The following is a 21767-nucleotide window of genomic DNA, read 5'->3' as shown; positions in this document are numbered from 1 at the left end:
TACAAGAGTAAAGTAAAACTGTCTGTGTAATAAACCTTGGAACGTGAATTATTATGATTACAGTTGGAATTATCCTGAATTACACTCTTTTCTTTTCTTTTTTTAATAGGGTGCTGACTACATTTCTGAACTTCTGGAACTGAGAACATTTGCAAATAGATCAAGTACTGTGGCCTTTCCTTGGTCTGCATGCCAAGCCAAAGAGGTGATTAGCAAGCTCAAACTACTGATTTCTAATCAGAAAGTTAAAAAAAAAAAATTCTTTTGTCAAAGAAAACGGGAACAAAGGGCCAATAAGCCCAGGGTAACACACTAAAAACTGGATGCCGCAGTGTACCAAGGCCCTTCCATCTCATCGCTGCATTCTGATCGAGGAACAAGTCCTCATAAAGCTAGGATTTTCCCAACGTCACTGGGCTATTGCATTGCACGGCTAACACATCATTGAACTGCAGTGTGGCCCCTCACAAAGGCAGGCAGAGTCCCTGAATGCCAACGGGGACATTGGGGAGACGCATTCCAGGAGTCCAGCAATTAGATGCAAGCTGTTCCCATGCACTTGCTTATGCTCCCCACAGAATCCTGCCTCTCTCTTTCCAGTGAGGATACTGGGAATCCTGGAGAACAGGACTCTTTCTGAAAAGGCCTCTGTGCTCACATTTCCAAATAGCTGTAGATCCTAAGAGGGCAGGAGGCAAAGGGGGAAATAGGAGGAAGGCTGGGCAGGGGGGCAGGGCCTGGGTACTGACAGGGAGCAGACGCCTCATGAGTCATCACAAACCCACCTGCTCAGCACCCCTGGCCATGCTGCCCGCCAGCCACTGGGCCACGTCTCCCATTCTTACTACATACAGAGCAGGGTCTGTGGGATCTAGAATCTAGGAAGGAGGCAGGAACTTCTGCCAGAGCCTGGATTCCAGCCACTGCACCCTGGAGATTGTGAGAGCTTAACTCACTCTCCAATCAGGACCCACACAAAATGCTCTGAGAAAGGGTGGAGAACTCAACGAGTATTTGCAATATTACATCAAATGCGGCAATGCAGCCCTGGCAGGTACTCCGGCTGTGGAGTCAGAGAGCTCTGGATTGAAACCTGACCTTCTTGCCAGCTTGCTACGTGACCTTGACAAATTCCCTAACCTCTCTGGGCCTCAGCTGCCTCACCTGGAAGATGAGCACGTAACGAAATGGGAAATGCAGGGCCGGCCCGGTGGCGCAGGCGGTTAGAGCTCCGTGCTCCTAACTCTGAAGGCTGCGGGTTCGATTCCCACATGGGCCAGTGGGCTCTCAACAAAAAAATAAAAATAAAAAAATAAAAAATAAATAAAAAAAAAAGTCAATAAGATTAAAAAAAAAAAAAGAAAGAAATGGGAAATGCACATATAATTCCTCAGGAAATGGCAGTTGTCACGCATCCAGCTGGATTTGGGATCTAACAAGATTTTGGACCTTTATCATTTTTTTGAAGATGGAATCCTGACCAAATGATAACACCGTAATGTCTTCCTTCAGGAAGCAAACCACGTGTAATGCGGGGAGATGAGACGAGAAAAGGGAGTGGATTCAGAACTAACATCCCTGTGAAAAAAAGCACAGGAGAAACTCCGGAATTACCTAAAATCTTACAATAACTCGACTCCTACAGGGAATTACAGCCAACGTGGGAAGATTTGGACACAGCCCCCATTTAACTAAAACTGGATGCCCCCCTTTCACCAGCTCAACTTGAGAAGCATTTGCTGAGGGCCTACTCTGCACTGGGTGCTCAGGTGCTCTGACAATAAGTCAGCCAACCCTTTTTTTTCAAAGAACCAAGGAAGGTTCTGACCCTGCTTGGGACTGAGAAGGCAGGCTGCCCTCACCCTGACCTCACACATTAAGAGGTTAGTCTGTCTCCTGTTCTGAGGTCCCCTGCGGTCACAGCAATCTGGACTGACCCTAGAGTCTCATTAGGTCAAGCCTTTCCAAAGCTCCCCTCCCTCCTCCCCACAACCAGCCCCCAGAGGTCCCTCACTCCCCCCCACAGAGAGATAAGCAGGATCAGAGGAGGCACTCTGGCTGGACTGGAAAAGCAGGTTTCTGTGGTGCTCAAGTTGGTAAGAAGAAGGAAATGCATTTTGTTTTTCAGAGCCAGGCGATGGGCAGCATTCTTCAGATGGCAGGCACCTGGTTCTCCCTTCCCCCAAAGATTAAGACAGCCTGCCCAGGGCTTCTCAGATCTGTGTGTGATTTCTGTTGGGTCAGTCATTACCGGTTTGGCAGATAGCAATGCAGAGCCTCACACCAACATCATGGCAGCAAACTCTGAGAAATGCTGAGGGAAAGGACTAGGGAGTTATGTGGTCCAACAGCTCTCTCCTTTACCTCTTCCCGCCTGACCCGGGGAAGCTTGAGCATTCCAGCCGCCCTGGATTTGGGGTTGGGCCCGGGGATGGAAACAGAAGTCTGTCTTTCTGAAATATAGATAGAGAGCTGGTCTTCTCAGCCCCAAACAGGTGGGCTGTGCCCCTGCTCATTCAAGCCCTTGACTCTCCTTGGGTCCAGTGCTTTCCCTAGGAGTTCAGACTGACCCAGAGAAGAGTCGGAAGGTGGCAGTTTCTTACTGGAAAGCATCTGTTTATCTTCTTCTACTTTGAAGCTTCCCAGTTGCCTCTCAGCCACCTTCACTTGCATTCATTCATTCATTCATTCATTCATTCGTTAGTACTGATTATGTGTAACACTTTGTGCTGTGCCTGGGGAGACTTCACCATTCTGTGGAGAACACAGACGTGGAAAATGACAACTATGTGGTAGATTCGTGTCAAAGGGTACACAGCTGGCTCCCTCATTCTCTGGGACAAAGATGACTGGCAGTCTCCCGGGAAGAGGTGGCTGTTAGCTGGGTGTAGCAGCCCTGGAAGGGAGTATCAGCAGGCAGGGCGCACACATGTTTGCAAAGGAAAGGAAGCACCTCACAGGTGAGGGGAAGGAGAGAGTTTTGAGTTTAAGACGTATTAGAATCTTCTGAGTAACACATGAAAAATGCAGATTCCGGGAAGCCCTGAGGAGAGTCTGATTTGGTAGGTTTCAGGCAGGGGCCCCGGAATCTGTGTTTTACAAGCTCTTTGGACAAGTTTGATGCAGGAAGCCTGTGGACCACACTCTGAGAAATCCTGTATTAAAGGAATGGGAGGGAGGGGGAAGCCCCTTGTGGCTTAGATAGAATATTGGATTATTTTCCTGGAAGGTCCCCAAAGGAATTTTGGACAGCTCATTAATGACTCGTTCTTCAGTCATTTTACACAGACATACACACAACATCAAACAAACTAGAAATGAAAGCAGGGAGGGTGATAGGAGCCTGGCTCCCACTGCTGAGCTGTCACTGTGTTCCACAGGACGGTGGTGGGTGTTGTCTCAGGAATGTGTCGAGGCAAGGTCCATGCTTATGCCGGAACACTGTTCACAGGTGAGCCGGAGCCCGTGAGCAATGATGGGAAAGCCTGCTGGAAGCCGGCCATACCTCCTCACCACCCTCATGCCAGGAAAGGCCAGGCGGTTCACAGGGCCTCTTCCAGAGCTACTCTGCAGCAGGAGCTGGCTCCCCCTTCTCTGGTCACCAGTTCCCCACCAGGAGTCGGCCCTCTGCAGCCCCAATGCCACCCACTCAGGCTCCCTACAGCTCAGAGTACGGTTTGCTGGGGGTGGGAGTGGGGGGGGGCAGCTGGCTCAGCCAGCTTAAGCCTTGGTTGAAGGCACTGTTTCTGCTAGTCCCCTTGTGGCAATATTTCTGCCGTTCAGTTAGTTCCAAGGAGCCCGCCATTTATTTTGCTGGCTCAAGCCCCTGCCTGGGAAGCTTATCAGGGACCCCAGACCTTCTTGTCCTACTCTTGCCAATGTTCTCTGAGGAATGGAATCCTGCCTGTGAGAGCTCTGCCAAGTGACTGCTGGGCCACGTCATCCTTACGCATTACAGACGACAGGCCCTACCCTCCTGCAAGGGTTCCCACCTTCTGACTGCCCCAGGCCCCCTGGGGTCCGGTTCTGTGCCCTGGTGGACTTCCTGCACAGCCAACATCTGCTCTGACCGCTGGCATCTGACCCTGCAGGCGGACATGCTGTGGCCTCAGGACCCTGCCGTTTCTCAGCAGGTGTGTGATCTCCTTTCATCTGAGCCCCCTTCACCACCCCCCAGTCCAGCTTCAATTGTTATTCCACGTGGGGCCCTGGCAATAATCTGTTTACAACTGGTTGTAATAATCCGCTGTTTATGAATATGACAACTATGTGGTATGCCCAAGCTTAGAGTTGGTGAGAGGCACAGTCAGCCAAGAACAAAAAACAGTAAGGCCGGGTGAGCAGAAGCAGTGTCGAATGGTCAGTGCCACTCAACATTTAACGTTCATAAGAATCGCTGGGAGTCTTGTTAAAATGCAGGTTCTGATTGGTGAGTCTGGCGTTTCTCCCAGGCCATGCCCATGCACCACGCTGGTCCACAGCCCTCACCTCCAGCAGCAACAGGGTCGGGATCACACAGTGAATGGAAGATTGCCACCAGGGGTGAGGCCACAAGCAGGGCTCAGCCTCGAACGGTGCTCAGATACAGCAACCACTGGGTCCTGCTAACTGCCACTGCATTCAGGACAATTTTATTCCGGAAGCTCGGAGAAAGACTGACCTCAGGATGCCAATGGTCCATGGCCTCTCCTGAATGGGCATCTGCCATCCATTTTGGGTACCACATGACCCCCAACCCCTGTCGTGGTTTCCTGTACCAGGTGAATCCAGCGCAAGGCCAGCTCTGTGAGCTTTCCAAATCAGCATCTGTCACAAGAATTTCGATTTGGGGACACTGAGTTAGCTGTGGTTGCTAAGCTAAAGGGTTATGAGATAGGCTGGGGTCGTGAAGGGCACATGACTTACCTGCAAACTAATGCTGTAATGATGTCATACCTGTCAACATTTTTGAGTATTTATTCTGCGCGTTGCTCTCTGCTAAGTGCCTTAAACAAGAGAATGCATTGCTATAATTCTCACGACAATCCTTCAAAGTGGATGGCAGTCTAAGAGCCTGAGCTCTTAGCCTGAGTCTGAACGCAGCTTTGCCACATTCTAGCTGTGTGATCTTGGGCAAATTACTTAGCTTCTCTGTGCCTCCACTTCCTCACGTCTAACTAGGCACAGTAATAGTACCTCCCTCAGAAGGTCGGTGCGACAGGCAGTTGAGCTAATAAATATAAAACACGGAGAGCAGTGCTTGGTGCTCAATCAAATCTTGGCTGTCATTTAATTACTCTTAGCCTTATTCGTATAGAGTGAGGAAACTGAGGCTAAAAGAGATTAAGCAGCCTGCCCAATGAGGCAGAACTGACTCATAACAAGGTTTACAAATGGATGAACAAATTTTAGATCTGCTGTAGTGTGCTTGTAAGCTTCTGGAGGAAACCATGATGGGGATGGGGGAACAGACAGGAATAGAGGGAGGTGCACGGAGACGCTGCTGCCTCGGGTCCTCGCGGCCTCCAGCGGCAGCTCCCACCTGCGCAGCAATGGGGGCCACGATGCTTTTCTTTAGATTCCTGGGAAATCTCCAACTTGACAGCAGCCGCTATCTAGAGCCATCGCGTGTGGGCCTCTGGTGGTTAGACCAGAACAGGCCTGACTTAACGTATATCGCCTCGAGCCAGGAGCAGGGAGGGAGACGATGGATGAGGGAAGGCCTTGTGGAGCAAGTGACATCACGCGTGGTCTGTGAGAGAGGTGGGGCGTCGACAGGTACAGGTGGGGCTGGGCACTATGGGCAAAGCTGTTGGTTCGAGACCCAGGTTGGACCCCGTTCTAGATTTGTGGGAGTGTGCAGTGCTGGCCTGGACAGAGACACGCTGTCCAGCGGGAGACAGGAAATGGGCAGAGCAGGTGAAGGCTTGGGGACATAGGACACTGCGAGGGAGAACGCGCAAAATGCTTTCCTTTCCTGGATAAGAATGACTGCTAGTAAAGAAGGTCGGTGACACAGTCAGAAACCAAGGAAGGTTATGGAAGAAGATGGCACTGTGCCTCTCCTGGTGACAGCCTGGAACTAATCTCAGAAGGTGGGTGAGGGAGGAGGAGGATGGAGGGTGAAGTCTGAATGGGGGCGGTGGAGGCACTGGGTACGGAACTCCTCCGAGCTCTTCAGAGAAAGGGGCGTAAAGGCTGAAGGCTATTCCTGGAGAAGGAACACCTGAGCACCGTGGAGAAAAATCCATGGATGCCTGAAGAAAGGAAGACATTTTTTTTGATGTGAGGACCCAGAAGTAGGCCAGGCCGCGAAGGAGGCTGAAAGGATTGGAGTCCTGTCCGGGTCTTTAGAATGATTTGCAATGTGTGTGTGACACGTCCATTCCCTTCATCGGTGGTTCTCAAACGTAAGATGGTGTCAAAATCGCTTCGGGGTTCTTTTTACAAACGTGGAGCCTGCATTTCACCCCATCTAGACGTCCTGATATCCACCGAGGCCTGGCTGGGAAATCTGCATTTCAGCCACTCTCTTAGGAGGCTCAGATGTTTGTGGTCACAGATCACGCTGCTTGGGGAGGAACAGAGCTCCTTGCCAAAGTTAAAAAAGAAAAAAAAAAACCAAAACCTCTGTCTAGGCCAGCACTGCTTGTTGCCCCTACAGTGGGTGCCACGATCTCCTGACTGAACTAAGACAATCTTCCTGAAGACGTAGACAGGTGATCACTATAAAGGTATCTTATTTAAAATTAAAAGCAAATTCAGTTTCTCTGACGATGGAACTTTATAACGTAGTTTGATCTTTGGTGTCACTCACAAGGCCTGTTATTTCTAATTCGGCATCCTCTCCATTTTCCCAATCTGTAATTATTTTGTTTATGTCTTTATTATTTGTTGGTAAACTCCCTGCGGAACAATGTCTGTCTTTGTTCTCTGTTGTACCCCCTTCCTAGCACAGCTCCCACCAGGAACCAAATGGTACCAAGGGAAGGTCGTTGCTTGGTGTCAGTCCTACCCAGTTACAACGGAAGGTAATTTGTGCATAGCTAGGGCCACCTCAGGTGTCAGATGACCCACCTGACTTCTAGTGAGCCCAGAACAAACATCCTGAAAGATGGTCTATTGGGCAAGCAACAATGCTGCAGACCAAGCCTGTATGCTGCTCCGACACCAGCATGCAAAGGGAACTTGATTCTGCTAAGCCTTTCATGTCAGGGTAACAAGAGATGGGGCTCCCTTGTGCAGAACAGGGTAGAAGGAGGACGAAGCAGAGATGCTGATCACCACCACGGAATGGGGGTGTGGTCAGGGGACTCAGTCCTTGGAGGGATTTTGAGAAAACAAGTGTACGCAGAAAAAGAGCTCACGCCCTCTGGTCACCGAGAGAGAGAGGGACATCTGCTAAAATAGGAGGGGAGCAAACAGAAAGGTCTGCCTCTCCAGACAGAGCCTGAGCCATCGGGAGAAGTTGCCACTGCAGGAATCACAGTAGTGAAAGGGACTCTGGTCTGCATTACCAGCAGTAAGTCAGTGTTGCTCTCCTGGGCAGCCTGGTCTGACCTCCAGGATGGTGAAGGTCATGCGCTGTAAAGGGCAGACAGAGCGGGCTCACACCCCAGTGCCGTTCCTTGTCAGCTGTGCAATCATGGGCAAGTTTTCAAGTCTCTCGGTCTCGGTTTCCCCATCAGCAGAATGGAGATGGTAACAGTGCTCACTTCATAGGCTTGCTATGAGAATTAAACACGACGATATGTTCAAAGGACACGGGCCGGATCTTGGCACAATCTAAAGTCTGAATCAGTGTTTGTTATTATCAGTTCCTATGCACAGGCGATGATCTATATAACAACATCTGCACTCCCCACTCCCTTGTGGTCTCAAGGACAGAGACTTGGGCATGAAATCCACGCCAGCTTCTGCTGAGGGCAGGCAGCAGCTGAGAGGCCCAACCCCCAGGCCGACAACTCTAAAGTAGCTTAGACCAATTTATATAAAAGCATTCCTGATACAATGGGAGTTGAAAGATTTTCACATTAAGGCGAAGATGAACCCAAATCTCTTTGATACTTAACACATCAGGAAAGAAATAGCAAGACAGGTACAGAAGAGGGGAAATTACTAGATAGCAAGGTGCCTGATGGCCCCCAAATATCTACTTCTCCCCACACACAAACTTTTTTAATACTTCCTGAAGGAACTCAATTTTCCTACGCAGAACTGTATAAATCTTAAATTTTAAAGCCCTTTACAAGGTACATTTGCATAATCTCATTCAAACTCTACAAGTGTTTTGAGGAAGGAGATCTTCTCCAACCTGGCTGTACCCCGCAATCAACTGGGGAACCTCTAGAAATCCCATGTTCAGCCCAAACTGCAGGGGAATGAAACCAGAATCTCTGGGAGTGGGTCGGGCATGAGTATTTTCAGCACTCCCCTCTGATAAGTCCAATGTACACCTGAACCTGAGGAGCACTCACTCCAAGCACAACCTCCTAGTCTCTGCCATGGAAAGGAGGTCAACGGTCATTATCCGCCAGTGGAGAGCGAGGGAAACTCAGACTCAGGAAAGGCAAGTGATTGCTGCTATGAGGAAGGGCCAGAAACACAAACCCAAACTCCCAACTGGGGAGCATTCATCTCCTGGCTTAGGAGCTCCTACTGCGTGCCCGCCACTGAGCTGCCCTACTGCAGTACACCATAAGGTGCCATGGAACCCAGGCTAAGGAGGTGGGAAGGCCTTTCTAAACTTTGTTTGTGAGCTTAGTCTTAATGCAAATAAGATGTCAAGTGATGGTGGGGCCTGGTGAAGGAAGAGTATTGGTCCAGCTTGGACAGCAAGGGTTTGGGACGATATTAAAATGTTCACAAGCCAACGAAGACCATTTCAACTGGCCGCATCTATGTGTGCTCAGTAGGTTCTTCAAACCTGACTAGTTTTTGCCTGCAACCACTAACAGGCTTTCAGAAGTCATTCTGGTTACAAACACTTGGCCGGTGGTCCCCAGACTTGATGGGGAAGCGGAGTCACCTGGAGGGCTCCACCTCCTAGTTTCTGATTCAGTTATGTCTAAGGTGGGAGATGAAAACCAGAGTTTCTAACAAGTACCCAGTGAGGCAGACATGCTGGGCTGGGACCACATGCGGAGAACCACTTGGGCGTAGTGACCAAGAAGAAGGCTGAAGAAACATCCAGGGTTCTCCACTGGCTGTCGGCGAATGTTTCGTGTCAGCGATGGAAGTAAACCAAGCTGGCTTTGAAACTCGTCGAGCTGTTAAGATACCTCTTAATATTCCTGTTGGCAAACGGCATTGTTGACTGAGAATATGGCTATGTGTTTCAGTAGGATCGGTTTATCCAGAGAAACACGAAAGTGGCTTGTGTCCCCCAAAAATGTGGCTTTCAAAAATATAAAAAACTGAGCAGGAACTATGTAACTACAGATAAAGCTGTCGAGGGTGCAGTTAGAATGGTCTGGACAGCGGAACTTGAATATAACCAGAGACCTCGAACTTGATTCCGACCCACCCTAGGAGGCAGGCTTTAATTAAGTCTCATTTTGCCAGTGAAGAAACTGAGGCTCTGGAGGGTTCAGTAATGTTACCACGGTCACAGGACTAGCCAGTGGGAAGGCCAGAAAGTAAAACCCAAGTCAGGGTCAAGGAGAGCAGTCAGGGACGCCGCCCTAGGGGGCTGCTGAGGGCTCAGCGAGAGGGGGACAGAGGAGGGACTTGCCTCTTCCCCATAGTGTCACTGTACCTCCTACAGCTGATGAGGACTGGGTGGGGCCCGGAAGTTCCCAGGGCTGAAGGGTCCAAGGTTCTCATGGACCCTTTTCTGAAGAGCAGCTCAGCACGAGTGTCAGCGCCATCCACAAACAGGAGGGAGTGTTTCCGTGGAGCCTCTCGTGACCAAGGATATATAATTCTGGACATTCCAAAGTAAAGAGAATGTCCTTGTGGCTTCTGGAATCCCCTCAGACCTCCTGCTTCTCAGTGGTTTATTTCACCATGGAGAAAACCTTTCTGGATCCCCCCACCCTCCAGAAAAACAATGGTACGCCCTTAGCAATCCTCAGGAAACCACTTCCTTCAGCTCTCTTAGCATGCGAGTAAGAGGGAGAATCAAGTTACCTCACTTGCCTTCTTCAGTTTCCCCGACTGTAAAACAGGGATAATACAGTACCCGCCTCCCAAGTTATTGTGGAGATTCAATGAATCAACTGGGACCTGTTGGGAATGCAAATTTCCGAACCCACAGCAGCCATGCAGAGAAACTGGAGGTAGGAGTGGGGTTGACCAGCCATGGGGGCGGGGGGGGGGTTTCTGATGCTTCCCCCAATTTGACAACCGTGGCTTTAGAAGGGAAACTCCACTAGGACAGGATTTCTATTGGTTTAATCACTGCGGAAGCCCCAGTGCTGGCACAATCCCTGGCATACTACAGACACTAGCCATTTATAGGCATTCAATACTTTCAAAGGACTAGATGAGTCCAGATGAAACGGGAGAGGAAGGAAACCGAGATTCAGAGAACCTGGTATTTACACTATGGCTGCACAGCGTGATGACTCTGTCTCACACTGGTCTGTAGGAAAGGCTCTGCGTTGGGGAATGTCTGTCCTGTCCCACCCTGCATACCCAGTGCCCAGCTCATCACAGCAGGCTCTCGGTAACACCCTATCTCGGCACAAAGGTCTCCCAGCTCCGAATCTAAGTTCACACCACAACTGCCACCGGGTATCACAGACACATCCACTCCCCCACCTTCCTAAGGGATTCTAGAGAACACCAAGCCCCCGTCCTAGTGCAATTTATCTGTTTACCTGTTTGTCCATGTCCCTCGCCCAAGGGTACACCCGTGGCAGCAAGAACTTTGCTCTGATCCTCAGCACTGGCAATGGAGCCTGGAGCCCAGTGGGCCCTCAGTAAATACCTGCTGAATGAATGGCCAGGCCCCACTGGGTGGGACGAGATAAAAACCAGTGCTTTTCTGGGCCATCACCATGCTAAAATCAGCAGGTTCTCAAACTGGGTGTGTGTGGGGCTGGGGGGAAACTTGCAGAGTGAAAGGACATGGTATGAAAGCAGCTCCACGTGAATTCCAGAGGCCTCTGGTTTTTGCCTCAGCCTTCTTAGCTCTGCCATGACAACTGTGGTTCATCACCCCTGCTGCACATACAGCCCTGCTGCCAGCTCACTGGCAAGAGTCACTTCGCCCCAGAAATTCCTAAGAAGGGCTTGCCTCCGATAAGACTGGGGGAAAAGAATTTATTGACTTATTTATGCCACGAGTGCTGCCAAGGTGCCTTGCAAGCGCTGATGTCAACAGTGGCTTACCAGGAAGAGACCAGAGCTGGTGAGGAAGGAGCAATGGTCCCAGCTCCTCGACCAAGGCATGGGGGTTACATGAGCCTAACTCGTCACTGCTCGCATCGGAAAGCCTGGTGTGCACCAGGCACTGGGCTACAACCTGACGTGTCTGGTGCCCATTTCATTCTCACCACAACCTCGGGGGTCGGCAGGTCCTACTCTTACTCGTTTCACACAGCCAAGGAGAAGGGAACTTGTTCAAGGTCACTTACTCTGTAAATGGCAGAGCCAGAACTTGACTTGGTGTCCTCTGAAGATAGTGCCGTATGTCAGCCCAATGTTTGTCTGGAACCCCATAAACATTGTACTCCATAGTGAACAAGGTATGTATGCTAATAGGTGTGTTTCTGTTTATTTCTCTGTAGTTGAAAGGTCCCTTTCCCCTTGCTGCTCCTTTCTCCTCCCTTCCTCTCTCCAAATTCACTGACAGTCAATGCAGTGGTACAGAGAGGCTTTGAAATCAGACAGACCCAGACTCAGATTGCAACTCTGCCTCTTTCTACCTGTATGACCTTGAGTTTGTCACTTGACCATTCTCAGCCTCCATTTCCCCGTTTGCAAAATGCCAGAAAAACACAGTAAGCAACAGGGCACACGACAAGCGCTAGATCAAGATGATTGAAGATTATTATGACAATCCACCTCCCTATCACCAGGGGCCTCTTATTGTTCTCATTGTTAGTGATACAGAGACAAACAACGCGCTTGTCAGAAATTCCTGGAAATAACACAATGAAACGCTCACAGAGCCCTAGCTATCCAAGAAAAGCCACGACAGATGCAGGATTGGAAGGCTGTCCCAGGGTCATCTCATCCTAGCAGCCACCTGATGCCTGTATCTTGATACTTTTACTCTTCCAAGTCAGGTACCAGTCAGTGGATGCTAAGGGCTGCCCCAGTGACGAATCGAATGAGTAACTGCCACTGGGCGGGGAAGAAGCCAGCGTGGGGACAGCCAGCCGGGCTGCCACTGAACCAGGCCCAGCGACAGCAGGCAGCCGGCTGGGGAAAGTCCGCAGCTGCCGTTGGCCTGGTGTCCCGGCTGCCAGAGAGTGATAAATGGAGAGGGGGAAGAAAAAAGCCAACAAACGTATCCCTAATCTCGATCCAGCCTCATCTTTTTTCTGGCTGATCACTGAATGAGAACTTAAGCCCCGGTCCTTTTTCTTAGGCAGACATTTGAAACTGAAAGATCCCATTTCTTCCCAATGGTGAGATGTCACGGGTAGAAACACTGAGAAGGAAATGGGGGGGGGGAGCATGGGACCCACTGTACTTGTCCTTTTTCCCCTCCTTCTCACTCTACTCCACCCGCTCTTCCCTGTCCAGCATCTTTATAGAATGTTCCATGTCCTCCCTACACAGCAACAGTGACTGTCCCCTCCTCAGTCTCCCCCCATATTTTGGCAACAGGTTTTCTGCCCAGGAGTTGGAGGCTTAAGGACCTGCTGGTGAAGGTTAAATAACAAAACACCACTGTATCCAGTTTCTGAGTTTTCCCTTCTTTTAGCTCACTCGGAGACAGAGATTCAAGGAGGCCGAGAAGCAGCAGCAAGCAGAGCCTTTCGCTGTTGTACCTAAGCGTTGTACAGCTGGCTGTCCCTCTCTGGCGGGAAGGTTTCACACGGACCCAGCCCAGATCCAGCTCTCAGCTCTGTCCCAGTGGAAATCCTGGGAGATGTCACCCAAGCCATTTCTCACAAAAGAAGGGGATTTCTCTCATCCAGGACCCCTTGCTGAGCTGGGGGACCACAGATCCTCATCATCTGCAGGCAGGAGAGAGCTCCTGACTCAGCACGGACAGCCAACCGCCATGAGGTGGGCACACACTCCCTCCTCCCCTGCAAATGCCATCAAAACCTGACCAAGGCTTCTTCCACCCAAGAGCTCTGCAGCAACCCGAACCACAGCCACCTCCAACTGCCACTTACTCTAGCTTTGCTCTCCTTACATGCACCTGAGCTTGGCCTTCCAACCTTCCCAGTAACTAAGGCAACCTGATTCTCTTCTCTTCAAAAGAGCAGTGTTTCCCAGCTACCTGAGGTCTCTGGGGATTGCAGAACCAGGTCAGTTTGGTTAGGCCGGAAGCAGGAGGGGTGGTGACAGAGAGCAGCTGCCTTGGCTACTAATCTCCGGCCATTAGGAGCATTTATTCAAGCGACTTGGAGATGACTTTGAACTTTCTACACACACTGCATCCTTCAGAGTCTCTCTCCTCCATCTATCTCTGTTCTCTTCCTCCCAGAGCTCTGGTGTAGCTGGATACTCCCAGAAGGTTGAGTCTGTGCCCAGCAGTCTCCTAAACTACCACGTGGATCTCACTGGTTTCTCTGCTCAAGATCTCCTCTGCCACATCTCTCCCTGAGATCCACAGTTGGTTTGCCTCAGTTGAGGACTAAAGGGTAACTCTCAAGCCCGGCTTGTCAACAGGGCACTCTGGAGCCCAGAAATGCCACAGCCAATACGAGCGTGGAGTCAGAGGAGTCCAACTCCCTGAGTTCCAATCCTGGGTGAATCACCTACCGGTGACCTTGAGCAAATTACCTAACCTTTCTAAGGCTGAGTTTCCGCATCTGAAGATGGAGATAATAGTACTTATCTCATCGAGTTGGCAGAAGGATTAAATGAGATAATATAAAACACTGTGCAGCACGGAGTAGATATTCAGATGTTAGCATTTATTATTATTTTATTCATTTATGGGTTCCAAAGTCTCTTATTTCTTCCTGTTATCTATACTACTGCTTTTTAATCTTATTTTTTCCTTATAATTGGCATGATATTCTCATGCATTGTAGACTCGCATGGAATGTGTGGATCTTAAACTCAAGGGTTCGAAAGAGAAGAAAAGCCCTCTACTAACTTGTGAAGGCCCCATCTACAGGTATTAGTGGACCATTAAGGGCAGAAGCATGGAGAATGGAGGTTTTGGAAAAATTCTTCGTAGGGCTGGTTATAACGCCCACTTAAGAAAGCATGTCGAGGGGTGGCTGGTTAGCGCAGTTGGTTAGAGCATGGGGCTCTGAACAACAAGGTTGCTGGCTCGATGCCCACATGGGCCACTGTGAGCTGCGCCCTCCACACCTAGACTGAAACAACGACTGGACTTGGAGCTGATGGGTCCTGGGAAAACACACTTAAAAAAAAATACAAAAGAAAGCATGTCGAAATGTAAAACGGCAGAAAGTGACATCATCAGTCCGACAATAACCTTAAATCCATTTTAATTGATTATAAAAATAGTAACTCACTCGCAATTGCTGGTACTTTAACTGTTCGACACATAACCATGTCCTGTGGCACAACACACAAATGATTGTGACACTATGGAAGAAACTTGCCGGTCTTCACAGTGAAAAGGGATTTTGAAGAATAACTCAGCCACAAGCATAAATATTCTCAAATGATTACAATGGATGAGGAGAAACTGGATCTTCTTTTTAGGGACAAGCTTTCATTTAAAAAAAAAAAAAAAAAAAAGAGGAAAGGAGACCTGTACTAGAGACTCAAGGTGGACATTTATTTGCTGTGTGGCCTTGGGCAAGTCACTTGTCTCTGAGTCTCAGTTTCATCCGTAAAATGAGAATGCTGGATTACATGACCAGAAAGGTCCATCTTGACTGACAATTGCTACAGAGCTGGGCAGAGACTCAGTCTCCATTTGACGTAAGTGTTTTGCAGGTACTTCTAGTAAAAGCTAAAAGAACTGGCATTTCCAAGAGTCTCCAGCGTGTCTGGCTCTGTGCTAGCTAGCTGCCCTACCTGACTTAGCTTATTTCATGCTCAGACCTGCCCTTACCAGCTTACATGCATCTCCCCATCCCAGAGAAGACAAAACCAAGGCTCAGAGAACATATGTAAGTTGCCAAGGTCACTCAGGTAGCAAGTAGCAGACCCAAGACTCCAGGATGGGAAGGCTCACCCTCTCATCACTGTCCACACCTGCTCTCTGGTTAACCATGGCCTCCACGCCAGAATGGCTGCAGTTGAGTAAATTTACGCCTGCCCCAGCTCCATTCCCCAAAGCTGAATTCCTTCGGCAGTGCAGCAGACGTCTTGATTCAGCAGCTAATGCAGCCGGCCGCTGAGTGGTACAACGATTAGAAATTTGTGCTCTGGAGTCAGAGTGCCTTCATTCGCACTCAGATCCACAGAAGCTGAGAGGCTTCACCAAAGGCAGCCCCCTGAGCCCCAGGTAGATAACTACCTATCCCAGCGTTGTTAGGGGGATTAAAAGAAACCACCCATGTAAAGCTCTTTGCAGACAGCCTGAGTGCAGTAAATACTCAGTCATTATTTCCTTGCTGAACAGGAGGGGATATAGCTAGTGAAAAGTTAACCTGTGGCAGGGCTGAGGAACCTGGGGTCCATGAGCCCCCTGAAATTAGGTGCCAAAAACTGTGTTCGCACTTTTCTTCGGGAAGCGTCCTTAACGTTTGTGTCCGATTCTCATAAGGGTCTGTGACCAGAGGAGGTTAAGCGCTTTTGAGTGCTGTAGACCCAACTTCCCACAATACACATTATTTCTGAAATAACAGTTAGCTAAAGTTCTTCCTCAAGTCATGAGAGAAGTTGCTGACTCCTCTCAGTGGGTCTCAGGTACTCATCACACAGACCCCAAAACCGTGCCCCGAGTTTCCAACTGGTTCCTCCAAGAAGGTCTAACCACAAACCACAGAATAAACAGGAATTAGGCTTCAGGAACCTTCTCTGGCAAGGCCAGCTCCAACAACCCATTCTTCTTTAGAGAATAATCAGTATATTTGTTTTTTGCATACCAGTAAGTCAAATACAGGCAGGACACGGGACCGTCGGGAGTTATTCTGCTAAAGAAACACCCTTGCATGGGGCTGCACCTGATGTGCACAGACGGTCACCCTACCAGACCGGCCTTGCCGCAGAAAGAGCCAGCCCCTGGTGTTGCTGGAGCCTTTGACCCAGTAGGCAGAGCTTAAGCTGCCCACTGGACCCTCTCCGGTTGTTGGGACAACCATCCTCAGGAATTCCAGCCTCCCAGTCTTGCCCTGGGTGAGAAGGGGAGAAAGTTGGCAAGGCCAGCTGCCTGGCTGCTCTTCCAGCCTCCTGGTGAAAGAGAAAGCTGAAAACTGAATTCCCTACCCCCAGCAGCCTCAGGCGGGACAGCACACAAAAGAGCACAGCCCCAGAGGCAGGAATGTGCCAAGACATTCTTCAGGGTTGGTAACCCGAGACACTATTTTGTTCTGGTGGCTAAGAAATCACTTTTTTGACTGAAAGACCATTTGACTTACTTCTTTTAAATTCAGGGGAATGGGCAGGCATCTCCTCGATTCAGGTAAGGAAAAAGCCAAGATAAATGCAAACACACACACACACACACACACACACACACACACACACACTGAAAGGAGTAGAAGTTTTTTGTGTGATTTTTTTGTCTCACAGCACTAACCAGTCACAGAGATGTAACTACCTTAGCAGAATTTATGTCCTCCACCACCCTAAAGAAGGAGTCTGGCTCTTTTCAGTTTTGTTAAATTTTTTCCTCCTCCTTGTAGTAGCACCATCACCCTCTGCCTACCCACCTCTCAAATTCTGCCATGGAGTCAGGCAGGATAAAGAGAGGCCTAAGAGTCTGAAATCATATCTGAGAGCTGGCAGGATCCTTAGGGGCCATCTAATCAACTCTCTTCTCTCACCAATGAAGCACTTATACACCTCAGAGAGCTCAAGCAATTTGCCTGAGGCCACCCAGGCAGGACTAGAAGGCAGAAATCCCTACCAGGGTGTGCAGGTGGGAAATTCCAGAGAGCCATGAGTGGATGCTCTCTGCTCAGCTCTTTCCCAAAACGTCCAAATTTGGCCCACCACAACAGTGACCCCAGGGTTGCACTCAGCACCCCAAGCTCAGGGGCCTCACACCAGCCCAATGCACGTGAGATAACAGGGAGGTACAAAACCAATAGCTTGCAAGGTGAAGAAGAGAGCAGCTCCATTAAGCACCAGTATGGTTTTAATCCCTCTCCATTGCTTGCCAATCGGCCTAAAAACAAAGGCTGCGCAGGCCTGTTGCTAGGGCCGGGGGGCAGGTCACAGTATTGAGCTAAAACAGAATGGCACTGGGTTGTTTGATTTCCTCCACTGTAGTTTTAAGGATCCTTTCTATTTATGGCAACAGATATTACTAGCTTTCCATTTGTGAAAGTGGTAAAAAAAATTTCGAATTGAGTTGATTTAAAACCAAGCATTACGTAAGCAATAGCATAGGTAGACGTGGCAAAAAGTAGTGAAGATGATTCACATAATACTAAAATTGGGGAAATTATGCTCTAGCCCAGTCGGTTTTCCATGGAAGCTATACTGCTTGCCCCTCTTCCAAGGGTAAAGAATCACTGTTGTTTGACAAGCTTTTGGTGGCTGTATTATCCTCTCAGAGACCCAGAAAAGTCGTAGATGCATGACCTGGAGTGCTCAGCAGCGCAGGTATGAGGCTTTCCACCTCTGACGTCCTGCTGCTGCCAGCATTTCTTCCTCAGGAAGCTAAACTGGGGGAGGACACAGAAGCTTGAACTTGTATCTGTTCTAGGAGAGGACAAGGGGCTGCCCCGTTCACCAACACAGTAACAGAGTCCCTGGGATAACTGACCCTGACGTAGGTGGGGAAGACGAGTGAGTCAGAACACATTAGGTTAGACCTTCGGAGCTGGCATATGGCAGGGCAGTGGAAGGATGAAAACCAGCAAATCACACCTCCGGGCCTCAAGTTTTCTACTGTTTGGAAACAGGAGTCGGACTCTGATATTCTATGTCCCTCCCAGCTTTTACAAGTTCCACTTTTACGCCTTCCCTTCCAAGCCAACCATGAGTCTCACAAATAGGGAAACTGAGGCTCAGAGGTAAAGGCAGCTTGCCTGAGGGACGCTTTCTAGCATTAAAATTTTCTCTTCCAGATTTACCTTCATGAGACGTTCATCACGGTTCTGAGCATAGAGGAACCCAGTAAATGTTGAATGAATTTAAACACTCACAGAAACTACTGGAAATCTCAACTCACATCTTCTTTTACTTTTCTTTTTCTCACCCCTCCCCTTGTTACACACCCATTCGGGACTTGAGGGACCTCAATCCCAACTCCTGTAAGATGAAGGGTCCACAAAATTCACCTCCATTGCTTTACAGTCACCTGACACCCAAGGTCATAATGACCAGGTGAAAATGTCACATTCCTAAGCCACTCTGACCACAGACCGCATGGGCAAAGGGCAACAAAGCTATCCAAGGTGGTCCTCCCTTCCCCCCAACACATACACGGGGAGGGAGTACGTGTGTGCAAAGATATCCCAACCAGTGGAAACCCGGAGAAAGTCTGGAAGCTAAGAGCCACCCAGCCATCTCAGACTCCACCTGCCTCAGCAAAAAAAATGAATAAAAATCCCGTGCTACAGCCGGCGTGGTGGCCATCAAGGTCAGGGCGTGCTGGTGCAGAACTGAGGAGCCCGGTCCCGAGGGAAGAAAGGCAGGAGAAAGAAGCGATGGGCTGGGCTTTGCCAGAGGCCTCTCACCCCATCGACACCCTAATAGCTTCAGCTTCCAAGTTGCTGTGAGATTCCTGGAGAACCAGTCTCTCCATCAGCCCTCGCTAGCTCCTTCCTTCCCTTCCCACTCCCGCCTCCAGGCCGCCCCCACCCCCCTCGGCTGCTCCAGTACTCTTCTCAGAGCCTCCGAGTCACCTGTCAAAAATCCCACTCCAGGCTGCCTTTCCCTCCGTAGTGTCCTTCCTCCAGCAGTCTCCCACTGAATCCTGGGGTCCTACCACCCCCTCTAAACCAGATGCTTCCGCAGCCCCCTCGCCGCTCTCCCCTCCGGTTGCTGGGGAAAGCCTCCCCCGGGAAGCCCCAGCATCACTCCGCTAGGTCGCTCCCCGCGCCCCCGGCCGACTACTCTTTCTAAAGGGGGCGGGGGGCGGGGCTAGAGCTTAAGGTCAAAACTCTGGGCAGGTGCCGGCTGGGGCTTAAGTCCTCCATCCAGGGATGGCAGCGGGGGCAGCCTGGGACAACTCACTGGCCGTCCCCTCCTCCCAGCAGCCCACAGGGACAGGAGCAGCGCTCCAGAAGGGGATGGGGCGGCGGGGGGGACAAACTGAAGAAAGCGCAAGAAGCTGGAAGAGCTCCCCCTCATCTCCTGCCCAGCCCCGGCTGGTGGTCCCCGGGACAGAAGGGGGCCCGGGTTGGGGGGTGGGGGCCTCCTGGGGGCCTACCTGTCCCGCGGGTCGATCCAGCTGGTGGTGCGGCTCGTGTGGTCTATGTAGTAGACCTTGCCGTCGAAGTCGCGCGCCTCCTCCCAGCCCTCCGGCAGGGGCAGCTCCGGCCGGGGCATCTTCCCAAGCGCGGCCCGCGCTCCCCCATGCAGCTCCCGGCAGCCGCGGGGGCCCCAGGCTCAGCGGCTCCGGCTGGCTGTACCCGGCCCGGGCGGCCGCCGAGGCACCATAATGGGGGGGGGAGAAGTCCGCGGATTGGGGCCCCTAGCGAGGGCTGGCCCGGGTGGCGCGGCTGTCCATGCGGCCCTGAGATCCCACGGCCCCGCGCGGCGCCGCCCGCTCCTCCGCCGCCGGCCTCTCACGCTGCCATGTGCGCCCGCAGCCGCGCGGGGCTGGCCCGGGAGCGCGCCGGGCGGCGGGGCAGAAGGAGCCGAGCGCAGCCGCCGCCTGCCCTCCTCCGCCGCGCGGCGCTGCGCCCCCCACGCCGCTGGCCGCGCCGCCTCCTCCTCCCCTCGGCCCGGTGCCGCTTCCCCGCTCGGCCCCGCGCTCTGCGCTCGCACGCTGTGCGACTTCTGCCTCCGCCAGGTGCGGCTGGGGCGGTACAGGTAACGCGCTGCCCCGGAAACGGGAGGCGGAGCGCCGGGCGCCTGGGTGTCCAGGTCTCCTCCCCACGCCCAGCGCCGCGAGGGCGGGTCCTAGGGCCCGAGACGCGCCCCCTCGTGGGACAGTCCGAGCCGCCGGCCGGCCGCCCCTTCGCTGCCCCTGTCAGGGCAATGGGCGACCTCCCCTTACCTGGGTCCCGGCCCCAGACCGGAGCCCCAGGAGGCTAAAGCAGGCCCCGCTCTGCCTCTGTTTCCCAACGCTCCTGGCTTTCTCCACCCCGCGCGTGGCCAGGCTCTTGGCACAGGTGCCCCAGATCTTACAACTCCCCGCTTCTCTGTTATGTAGAATAAGGAGTCAGGCAAGAAGTGGTTAAATAGAAACAGTCTTGTAAATCGGGGAACATAAGTTTTCCAGAATCTCTGATCCCTTCCCCCAACACACGCACCATCTGTCTCCCTCTCAGTCCATTCTTCTCCCCGTGTTGAACCACCCATCCTCCACCCCACCCCGTATTTGCAAAGGTAGCAGGCTCTCCTACGGGTCCATAAAATTAGGAGTGCTGTGAATCCCCTCCCCCGGGAGGTCTTTCAGAGGGTGTCAGGGTGCGCACTTTGTAAAAGTAATAGTAATGATGTTGTTTCTAGCTACATTGAATACTTACCTTGTCCCAGGCTGTGGGCCAGCAGTGTCACATGCGTGCTTTCCTGCGATATCCTTGAGGTAGGTATGTTATGGATTTTGAGGGAGGGTGTTATGAAAAGGAATAAAGAAAGCAAAGCAAAATTCCATCTTGACAAAAATTAGAAGAAATTCAAAAATCCGACACAATATTTCTTGAGAAGTGAAGAATGTGTAATTCAATGCAAAAAAGAAAGTAGCACGACTGAGTTGAGGATCAACAGACTCGTCTGTTTCCTAAGTGTGTGGTTAGCCATTTTTTGCCCTGGATATGTGTCAGGAAGCTGGACTGGACGAATGAGGCCCAGTGCTGTGTATCCTCTTGGCTGAGCCCCACAATCTCCCTGACAGGCCAACATCCTGTGCTGGGTGGGCCCAGGTGTGCTGAGCAACGGCGGGAATCCCATGTTTGTGGGCTCATCTTCTCTCACTGGGGAAGACCCACCAGGACATCTCTTCACCTCCAAATGCCTTCCACAGGGTCAATTACTTCCCCGAGGCTAGGCCAATGTATGGGCTCAGCATTTGGCCCTTCCTCCCCTCTTTCTTTCCATAGATGCCATACACAAAAGTCCAGAAACAGCCTCCAACTGGCCACCAACACCGAAAGGCAGGAGTTCCCTATCCTTTCATGGGGCATTCCCACAGCCCTCTACACTTCCTCTGCTGGGGCCAAGCCTTCACTATAGAAAAATCAATAGCCTCTCACTATGGATTAGTAAAACCAATATGGTGCTAGGTGCTTCACACACATGATCTCATTTAATTCTCACAACAACCCTCTGGAGTAGGGAATACTACTCATTATATCCATTTCACTGATGAGAAAACTGCGGCTCCAAGATGTTGTTCTGTTGCTTAGGGACACAGAGCGAATCAGTGGACCCGGGTCTGTCCTACT

The 21767-nt window shown here is 51.0% G+C and overlaps 1 protein-coding gene across 1 annotated transcript in view; it reads right to left on the bottom strand.

Annotated features, from left to right (window-relative positions):
- WWC1 (WW and C2 domain containing 1) overlaps positions 1–20165 on the bottom strand; it is a 122490-nt gene extending 102325 nt beyond the window's left edge. The window contains exon 1 of the mRNA XM_081035896.1: positions 19586–20165. Coding sequence (XP_080892022.1) covers positions 19586–19704 — 119 coding nt within the window. The 5' untranslated portion in view covers positions 19705–20165. The remainder of the gene's footprint in view (positions 1–19585) is intronic.
- Positions 20166–21767: the final 1602 nt, after the last annotated feature.

The sequence above is a fragment of the Rhinolophus hipposideros genome (assembly GCF_964194185.1).
Source record: "Rhinolophus hipposideros genome assembly, chromosome: 23".
NCBI lineage: Eukaryota > Metazoa > Chordata > Mammalia > Chiroptera > Rhinolophidae > Rhinolophus > Rhinolophus hipposideros.
Note: the sequence above shows the minus strand (reverse complement) of the source record. Positions and strands in the feature narration are given on the sequence as shown.